This window comes from Miniopterus schreibersii (assembly GCF_964146895.1).
Source record: "Miniopterus schreibersii genome assembly, chromosome: X".
In the NCBI taxonomy this organism is placed as follows: domain Eukaryota; kingdom Metazoa; phylum Chordata; class Mammalia; order Chiroptera; family Miniopteridae; genus Miniopterus; species Miniopterus schreibersii.
In genome coordinates, this window is record NC_138104.1 from 53,386,277 (window position 1) to 53,396,578 (window position 10,302).

At 44.2% G+C, this 10,302-nt stretch overlaps 1 protein-coding gene across 2 annotated transcripts; it reads right to left on the reverse strand.

Moving 5' to 3' along the window:
- Positions 1-3,805: 3,805 nt before the first annotated feature.
- Positions 3,806-10,057, reverse strand: ASB12 (ankyrin repeat and SOCS box containing 12). 2 transcript variants are annotated; one of them, XM_081125749.1, is made up of 3 exons: positions 9,900-10,057; positions 4,515-5,364; positions 3,806-4,068 (listed from the first exon to the last, which is right to left on the reverse strand). In XM_081125749.1, exons 2-3 carry the CDS (start codon positions 5,308-5,310, stop codon positions 3,935-3,937), a joined length of 930 nt encoding a protein of 309 aa, XP_080981875.1. In that variant the 5' UTR covers positions 5,311-5,364; positions 9,900-10,057; the 3' UTR covers positions 3,806-3,934. The 2 variants fall into 2 exon arrangements, with proteins under 2 accessions (XP_080981875.1, XP_080981876.1); XM_081125750.1 differs by having other exon boundaries at positions 4,515-5,378.
- Positions 10,058-10,302: the final 245 nt, after the last annotated feature.

A 10,302-nucleotide genomic window follows, 5' to 3' on the forward strand; every position in this document is an offset into this window, starting at 1 on the left:
CTCAAGTGCACATGGGCCATTGTCAAAGATAAACCACAAGTTGGGACACAAAACAAGTCTCTACAAGTTCAAGAAGACTGAAATCGTATTGAGCATCTCAGATCACGGGCATGAAATTAGAAATCAACTTCAATAAACACACTAGAAAACATGGAGGCTAAATGGCATGTTATTAAACAATGAATGGGTTACCAATAAGATAAAGAAAGAAATAAAAAACTTCCTGGAAACAAATGAAAATGAATACACAACAACCCCAAATCTATGGGACACAGTGAAAGCAGTCTTAAGAAGGATGTTCATAGCACTGCAGGCCTATCTCAAAAAGCAAGAAAAATTTTTAGTAAACTAACCCTGCAACTTAAAGAATTAGAAAGCTCCCCGGTGAAGGCATCCAGACCAGGGCTTTTGTTTGCTGGAGGTTTTTGGGATTTTTTACTGCTTCGATTTCATCAGTTTTTATTAGCTTAATCAGGTTTTCTGATTCCTGTTGATTCAGTTTTACATGATCTCACTCATATGTAGAATCTAATAACAAAACAGACTGAGGAATAAAATAAGTCTAGAGACACAGAAGCATGGAACAAACTGGTGAATCTCAGTGGGAAGGTAGGCGTGGGGGAGTGGGTGGGGAGAGATTAATCAAATAAGTTATATACATATGTGCATAACCCATGGACACAGACAATAGTGTGGTGAAGGCTGGGGAGGGAGGGGTGTGGATGCAGGGTGAAGGGGATCAATGGGGGGAAAAAAGGGTGATATCTGTAATACTTTCAACAATAAAGATAAATAATTACCAAAAAAAAAAAATCAGAAAACATGTTCTCCATACATTCAGCAAGTCATTCCTACGACTGTGTATACCCCATTGCAAGAACTGAAATCTTCAAGTCCAAAATACCACAGTATTTAAGACCTTCTCCAATCGAGTCCCTGGCCTAGTTATTGTTCAAATACATTGAACTCGAACCAACCTTAACTGGTTATCCAAACTGCCCTGCTTTCCCCACTTCTATGTCTTTGTTCACTGAGTTCTCTCCACTAATACCTTTTCTTTCTTCTGTGCTGATTAAAACCCTTTCCACCATTCAACGCCAGACCAAATACCACCTCTTCTATCATACTTTCCTTCAAGATAGAAGCTGAAGGGGATCTCTCTGGTTTCTGAAGTCCAGTAGACTATTTTGCACTTTGGATCTAGTCTTTGGGGGTCACATTTCTCAACAAAGGGAAATAATTTTACCATTGCAGGAAAGAATGCAGACTGATCAGTGTCATGTGAAGAGCAGAGCCTGCCCCAGGCTCATGGAAATGCCAGGAAGGAAGGGAGGGGGGAGGAAGGGAGGAAAAGAGGGAGGGAACAAGGAAGGAAGAAAATAGAAGTCAGGAGGAGACAGGGAAAGACAGAAAGAAGGATGGAGAGAAGGGGCCTAGATCACCTGAAAGGGTTAAGATTTGTCTTTTTTGGAAGCTGGTGGCTGTAGTGGAGGTTGGGTTGATGGGGAGGAATAGGTTATCATCTGGGACCAGTGCCAGTGCCAACATGAGAGTAAAGGCCCAGAGAGAGATTTCACTCCAGGAAGTGATATCACCTCTGCCTCCTCCTAACACCTCCTAGGGAAGTTTGCCCCAGAAGATCTGTCACCAGAATTTGAGATGATCCTTTCCAACCCCTGTCCTGTTGTCTGGATGGGAATGGTTAGAGTTGGGGAGTGGAAGGGACTGAGATACCAGGCCTTGAAGTTGTCTCTGCCCACCAGCAGCACAAGCAACTGGAAATATAATAGCCAATAACATGGGCACTTAACTTAGCCAGGGTCTCATTCTGCTCATCTGGGAAATGGGGTTTCAGCCCTCCCTCTCTGTCTAGAATTTGGTATGCTCCTACATCCTCCTCAAGCACACAAGTCCTTTGAAATTCCCAGAATATCCAAATGCTTTCAGGGTCAACCAGAGTATCTGTGTCCCAGATGCCACTGGGGAGGCCACCCTGGCCAGGACCATTTGAAAGTACACTTTCCCAGGGGCCTAGAGCAGATGGGGTTGGTGAAGTTGACTCCTAATCCCCAAGGGCCTTCAATAACAGGATGGGGAGGGCAAAGCCAGGAGAATTCACCTGTAAGAAGAGAGATGGGACTGTCTGCTTGGAAGTCCTCTGTCTATGCTTACAGCTCAGTCCTACAGTTCTCTTGCTCTTTGGGGATGAATAGTTGCACTGCTCTCCAAAATGCATAAAAATGAAAGCCTGCAAGCTGAGTGTGGCAGGGCCATGGAGATAGATGTCCAGTTCCCTTACCTTCCTTCCTAAACCCTCTCAGGCACTAGGAGCTAAGGAGAGTGGAGGAGGTTAGAGGTAGGAGAGGCAAGTCAGTTCAAGACCCCATTCCCTACCTCCCTTCCCCAGTGATAGATCATGATATAGGGGGACTGTCAAGGCAGCTCGCACAAAGAGCTCTAAACATCTATAGTGTTTCCCAGGTACACATTATCTGTGCTCTCCTCCTTCATTATTTAATCTTGTGTCTTTCACTGCATATTCACATCCCCATGCAGGTATCATGCAGGAGAAATATAAGAAGGTACTGTGGAAAGATAAAGAGTTAGCAAAATGAAGATGCTTGAATCTGAATTCACTTAGTTCTCTGTGTTGGTCCTGTTTTCCTCCATCCCCTGATTTTCTCTACATCATAGGGGACTGACTGTGATTTCCAGGATCCTTCATCAATCATCTTCTGGCTAGGTTCAACCAATGAGAGGCACTGGTAGGAGGGTAGGAAAAATGGAGAAGGCAGGGTATTTAGCCTTTGCCTTTTTTGCTTCTGGTGGTGTCTGCTGTGTATATTCTATGGCTCTGACTGACATTATACTTCTAATTCTGCTGTGTGGCCCCAGCTCCTGACTCAGATCAAACTATGTCCTCCCACTGTTCCTCCATTGCTCACCTTCCCCGGATATGCCTTGTATCTCAAGGGGGCTGACCCCTGTAGGCTGTGTCTCCCAGGCTCTCATATTAGTTGACTTCCATTTTCCTCCAGTGAGAGAGACATTGGAGGCAGATTGAAGGGCAAGAATGAGGGAAAGGAGAGGGTATTCCTTCCTTTCCAATGGTTTGGGCAGCATCTCTCTTCTATGGTTCTAGCACCCATGGACAGACCTATGATTCCACTTTTCATCAGGCGACCACTGTCCCTGGACTGTGTACATACTTTCTCCCTCACCCCTTCAGCCTACAGGTGGTTTGGGGCTCCTGATGCCACTAACATCTTGGTTACCTCCCTGTCCTGCTCAAATTCTCTGCCTATCACCTATGTAACCAATTTCTTTTCTGCATTAAATTCTGTCATAAATATTTGTTAGTTTGTTTACCCAGTTTGATCTTGATTATAAACTGGACTAGTGGAAATGCAACCGATGATTTAAGGTGAGTGAATGTGGGTCTTCTTGGTCACTTGACTCAGAATAATAGGAAATTGGGTGACAGCCCCTGAAAAAAATGTGTTGCAGCAGCCAGAGAAATATGGAGAGGTACAGGGCTGAGCAAGCTAATGCTACCCTTCCACTCAGTTAAATTCTTCAGGACCTTGCTTCTGGAACAACAAAGCTCCAAATTCTCTCAAGGATTTTGATGGGCAAGTGTGAGGCACTTAGTTTTCACTTTTTATCTTTCAGTGATCAGAACTCTTATACCTGTCAAATGCCAGACCATTACCATCCTTCCTCATGGCCAACCAGACCACTACCCCCTAATAAACAACCCCCTACACGCACACCAGGCACAACAGTCGCCAGAATTTATTTTGTTGATGATTTTATTGTGGAGGATAATACAGGAAAGCAGCTCCAAGTGAGTGGGAGGAGCTGTAGTGCCTTCAGCTATCTGGGTCCCCAGGATGTTTTGAGGATATAGTGGGTTTCTGGGTAGATTGCAAAATTACATTTGGTGTTTGAGGTAGCTAATCAACACAGGGGGAATATCCAGCTGGTCAATGGCTTGTGGCTTGTTGGCCTGGCGGAAAGCTCTGCGGATAACTAAACGGACCTGTGAGAGTAGTGTTCGTGGAGTGGCTGCAGCAAGGAGAAACAGGTCATGAGAAGCAATTCTCAGGGTAATTCTCCCACCCAAGGCTACATTCACTCTGCCATCACCGCTGATTAAAATCAGTAGTGAGAGCCCAAAATGCTCTCTTCCTTCTAAGAAATGTCCTCCACCCTCCCTTCAATGTACAGTACCAATAGGGGCACACTGAGGCCTAGAGAGGGCATGATAAAGGCCACAAAGCAGTCATTGGCAGAGCCAGAACAAGATATTGGGCTATTTCTCTCTCTCTACCTCATCTTAGTGATCTTATTCCTAATAAGGAATACGTAACCTCTTCTCCACTGGGGCTCCAGTAGAGGTAGGAAGATGGTGTTTTCTGCAATTCACCTAAGAATGATTGACTTGAGGATAATTTGGGACCCTGGGACCTCCATACCAGGAATCCTATAGGACTGGCCTGCTTGACACTCACCTCGGGCCTGTAGCAGTAATACTGTGCCTTTATCATCTTTCCAGTCCAGGTCTAGGGGGACAGATGGAAGGTAGATGTTAGCACCAAAATCAATTAACAGCTGGATGTACTCTGGATCACAATTATGGTGGAGGCAGATTTCAAGGAGGGTGCGTGGCTGTGGGACACGAGCTAATAGGTACTGGTCAGTACAGTTGTAGTCAGGATCTGCTCCATAGAGCAAAAGCAGGCGGAAACAGTCAAGGTGTCCATAGACTGCAGCCAAAAAAAGGGGACCAGAAAATGAAGTTATGTTCGACATCCAGAATGGTAATTTAACCTTGACATTTGGATCTGCACCATGGCCTAGGAGCTCCTGCAGGATGGCAATAGCACCATCACGTGCGGCTGTGAGTATGGGAGAACAGTTGTTGTAGACACTTCCACTAGGACAGGCTCCAGCTTCCAAAAGCTCACGCACACAATCCAGATGGCCATGGCTAACGGCGGTAAAAAGTGGTGTCTGTGCTTTGACATCCAAGCTGTCAACGTCAGCGCCATGTGCCAGGAGTACCTGCAAACAACTAAGATGGCCATAAGCAGCAGCCAAGCGCAGGGGCGTCCCAGGAACACCCCAGCCACTCCTACTGTTGATGAAACGTTTGTAACGCTCTTGACGCAAAAGCTGGTCCAAGGTATAGGAATCATTTCTGTGCACTGCTTCACGGAGAGCCTGCTTCTCGCCTGTGTTGGTGTCGTCCTCCTCCTTGTCAGGCTGCAGGAGGGAGAAGATTTTGCTGATGTCCATGAAGTTCATGTTGGCTTATTAGAGCAGAACCATTCTCATTATGAGGAGGAGAATATGCCAGATCTGTGGGAGAGAGACTGATAGTCCTCATCAAAAGCCTGGATACCAGCCCTTGCCCCCCACCCTTCACCATCAGGCTCTTCACTCGTGGGTCCCCTGCTTATAACACCTACTCCACCTTATTGCAGACTGCAGAGGTGGCTGCCAAAACAGATCAGGTATTTTCACAGCTTGGTGTCTTTGCATATGCTGTTCTGCCTGCCCTTCAATCTATTTCTGGGAAGCCCTCCCCTTGCTCACGGATTCCAGAGGTTCACAAGTAGACTTCAGCTATGAACTTTCTCACCACATTTCTACTTATCTGTGCTTCATTACTGTGTAAGCTCCAGGTTGAGGACCCCTGTATTCATCTTGTATTCCTCCACTCCCAGCAGAACCTATATCATGGCTGGGGATTTGGTAGCTGCATCTTCCTTAGTTAAAACTGTGTGAACTAATGAGGTGGCCCTGGTGTGGCAGTTGCTAGGCCAACAGAATCGTGCTTTGTGATGTTAAGCTCTCATCCCTGAGCATTCTCATATCAGCTCTACCTCTTAGCCTTTTAGATAAAGTCAACCTCTTCACAGTCCCCCAGATTTATGCCCCCTGCTTCAGGCAACAGAGTTGCTCAGGAAATGGATGGAGAGTGACATTTAATGATTAAATAAAGAGGTGGCATTACAAAGAACACACTTCAAGTAAAATGAAGTCAAAGAGATGGCAGGAAATAGTTGTGGTTTCCAGGGCAAGTCCTTTTCTCTGGTGACAATTGGATTCTGCCCCAGAACCACTTTTATCTAAGAGTCCCTTTGATTGCCAGCACCTCCTTAAAGCTCATGGCTTCCCCATCCCTCTGTGTCAAGCCTTTTCCCATCCTCTCTGACCCACCCAGCCTAGAACCTTGCCTCAACCCTCAACTCATCTCTCTTCATTATCCCCAGGTCCTATAAATTCACCCATGGCACAATGACTGACTCAACCTAACTCTTTGACCTTAACAGTCCTGTTTTTAGTGCTCCAAAGTCAAAGTCAACCACCTCTGTTTGTAATGTGATCAGGATAAGCTGGTAGGCTTTTCAGAGCTCAAGTCTCCCTACTTTCCCATAACCGGCAGCTGTAGTCTCAGGGCCACACAATACCTTTTATTTACTGTCCACCTCTACCCTGCTTTGTTAGCCTGGGACCTCAAGTACACACCTCAAAAAAAATTTGACATGGGTCAGTGGGATCTTTAGGCTCCCCTATCCACAACTTCATATGTGGTCTTATTATTTATTTATTTTGGGGTGCAGTTATAAGATGAGAATTTTAGAAATCAAGCAGACCTAAGCTGGCAACTTAGCACCCTCAGTTCTTAGCTGAGTAACCCTGGACAGGACTCTTCCATTCCTTGGAACTCAGTTTCCTTACCTACAAGACAGAAATGATAGTCTCTGTCTCATGAATCTGTTAAGAGGAAGAGAGCTACCATATATATATCTTTGAAGCTGAGCTTCTTCTCTTTGCACCTTCAACCTCCTCATTGGCTGAATAGAACAAAACACTTCTATGGTTGTTTGTCCCAACTCGAGATACCTTTCCCTTCATCTTTTTATTCTTCTTTAAACATATACAAAGGGTTGTCTACTGTCAACTTTTCCACCTCTCATTCCCTCCTCTGCCATCTTTAGTCTGACGCCACCTACCCTCAATCATACATTGAGATAGTTCTTTAAAAAGTCATAAAATCTACTGGCTGCTTCTCAGATCTTTCCTTCTAAGACTTTTATGGGACATCTTTCCTCACTGACTACTTCCTCCTACATAGTCCTCGCTCAGCTTCTTGGTTAGCACACTTTCCTGATTTTTCTCCCCTCTATTCTCCCCTGAAATAGTTATCTTTCTCTAGTTCTTTCCTTGATTCTTCTCTCTACTCCCATAGCTGTAGCTCTCACATTTATTCTGATGATTTCAAGCCTATCACTCCAAGCTCCCAGCTCTCTTTTTGGCAAAAATTATTTATTTACTGAGTTTCTTCAGGCACTTCAAAAAGTCAGCAGTATCACACCACAACTACCACCACCACTACCACAAAACTTGGTCTATATCTGTTCCTTACCATCCACCTGGCCAACCAAACCAAAAAAACCCAAGACTCATCTCAGTCCTTTTATCTCATTGTCTCACTCCCATCCAATTGGTTATCAAGTCCTGTGGATTTTATTTCCTAGAGACATCTATAGGCCACAGCCATCAGGCCCATCCCTATTGCCAGTGCTTTATGTAGGTCCCTATTATCTTTTGCCTCAATTGTTATAGTGGTCTCCTAGTTAGTTTCACATTTCAATTTTTTCTCCACATTGTGGCCAAAATGATTATTTGAAGATACAAATCTTATCTGTGACAATCCCTTAGTTTAAATCCCTTAATGGCTTCTCTTTCAGAATACAGCACAGATGCCTTAGCCTCAGAGGTCCTTCATGAGCAAATTTTGGCCCACATCTCCAGCCTTACTTTCTACTAATCCTCTACTTACACCCAAGATTCAGCGATAAGAGAAGAGAAATTATAGCTCTCCATAAATATCATGCTTTCTTCTGTCACATGGTCTGGCATTCTGCTTCAATCCCAGATCTACTACTTAGTAGCTGTGTGAGCTAGGGCAGATCACTTAATAACTCTGTGCCCATTTCTTAATCTATATAAAGAGGATGATGGTAGTACCTGTCTCAGAGGGTTATTAGAATTAAATGAGTTAATACATATTAAGTGTTTAGAATAGCACCTGAATGTAGTACTCAGTAAATATTTTTACTGTGATGATATTATCACTTAAGTCTTCTATGACTATTGGTCCCTACATGAAGTCCTATAATCTCAGAGCTGTAATGCACTTAATAAATCACTTAATTAAAATTCTTCAGTTTAGAGATGGGAAAACCAAGGCTCAGAGGAGAGCAGAGATGTTTTCCTAAGGTCATATGGCTAATATTGTAGGTTGTTTCATTAGCAGTATTCCAGGACATACCTATAATCTTGTGATTTTCAAACCTATTTCACCACAGTAGAAGAGGTAATACCGTATTATCCCCATTTTGTGGATGGAGGAAACAGGCCTGAGAGTGTAAGGGGTTTGCCAGGTGCCTTACAACAAGGCAATAACAGAGCCAGAAATAGAATCTAAGTTTCCCTACTCCCCATCATGTTTTTTTTATTGCAACTTGATTCATATTGCAGCTCCCCAAATCCTCAGCTTTGAGGGCCATGCTGAATTCCAGGGACTTAATTCATGGAATGTTTCTTTACAAATCACTTTTTCTGACAGACAACAAGGATTTCGTTCTTACTATTTTTTTGGAGGGGAGGAGGTTGTGTCCAGGGAGATGAAGAAGTCAGGGAGTGTGGAGGAAAATGCTGAAGTTCTCACCAAGGTCATATCATGAGCCCACAGCCGGGTCCGTCTAATGAGCCTCCAGAGGGAAATCAAGCCATAGCTCCCAGTTGGTTTGAGCACTTGAGTGGATTGTGCCTTGTTAGATAGGATAACAGAATCTAACTACTCTACTTGTCTAACCTCACCTCATTGTGGTTTATTAATCGATAATTATTACATAACCATTCTGTACAAGAATCCCCTTCCTGATCCCCAAAGTGCAGGGGTTTTAAACCTCTGTGTGTGTGTGTGTGTGTTATTGGCCTCTGTGACAAACTGGTTAAATCTCTGGTCCCATTTCAGAACATTTTTTAATACATAAAATAAAATACATAGGATTAAAGGAAACAAATTATATTGAAATACAACTATCAAAATGTTTTTAAAACTTCATGATATAGTAATAAATGTTCCTTATTAACACATTAAATAACAATATCTAATAATTTTGATGTCAATGATAAGCATAAATGACAATTCCAGAAATCTGCCATAACTGTAATATGATATGAAATGTCTGTCATTTCTTCTCGTGACCAAGTTACATGAATTAGTAATACTACTGCCATTTGCTCCCTGCATTTATCCTTGAAAGAAATGGTAAATTTCTAGTTAGAAATTAGGGGGATTGCCCCAACTATGTTTTTGGATCCTTTGAATTCTATCTAAGGCCCTCTTGAAAGTATATGAATCCAAGTTAAGAGCTCATAACAGAGAGTGGCTAGTTTCTATGGGCCCTAGAAGAGTCCCCCAGGCATTAGTAGACTATTTTTAAGACTCACCTTCCACCTCATATCCTGAGGAGCTCTGTCTGTCCTGTCCTGAGACCACCCTGCTGCACCTCCACACACAGACTCACAAATACCACATAAGGATAGAAAGACAAATCTCAACACTCCCTGAATTGTATAAGGGCAATTTATCTCAAGAAGTAGGTCTATTTGGACCCCAAAGCCTAAGCAGACACATCCCCTTGGGACAGACACAGCAGGTAGCTGTCATTGTATCCCTGGTTTTCACTGCGGGCAGGTTTTCCTACAGAACTTCCAAGTGCCCCCAGAAACCAGACCCAGTGGGAACAACCCAGGGGCCTGCAAGTTCACTACTCCATGGAAGTGTTGTGGGGTCCTAGGCTCCAGGTACTTACCGGTCTTCTGCCTGAGACTGCACTGCTCACAGTTGCCACTGCTCCTGCCTCTCTACAAAACACTGGGTCCTGGTGGTCCCTCCTTGGGGAGCCCCTACTGTCCCAAAGCTGCAGCAGGAGAGACTCTCAGTTCCCACTGTTAACACTGCCTGAAGGCTAAGAGTCAGACCCTGGGCTGACTAGGTACAAGGGGCTAATTTTAGGCTACCCCTCCCCCCCCCAGGGACGTGTTATCTTACTAGTGCCATTTTAGGAGTGATCTCAGCCAGAGGATAAGGGCCATCTGCGGGGAAATCCTGGAAGAACTGACTGACAGATAGGTGCCTGGTGAGGCCAGGGCTCAGACTCTTAGTGTGTCCCTGTGTACCTCTTCCCACCATTGGAATGGGCTATACAGTTAGAC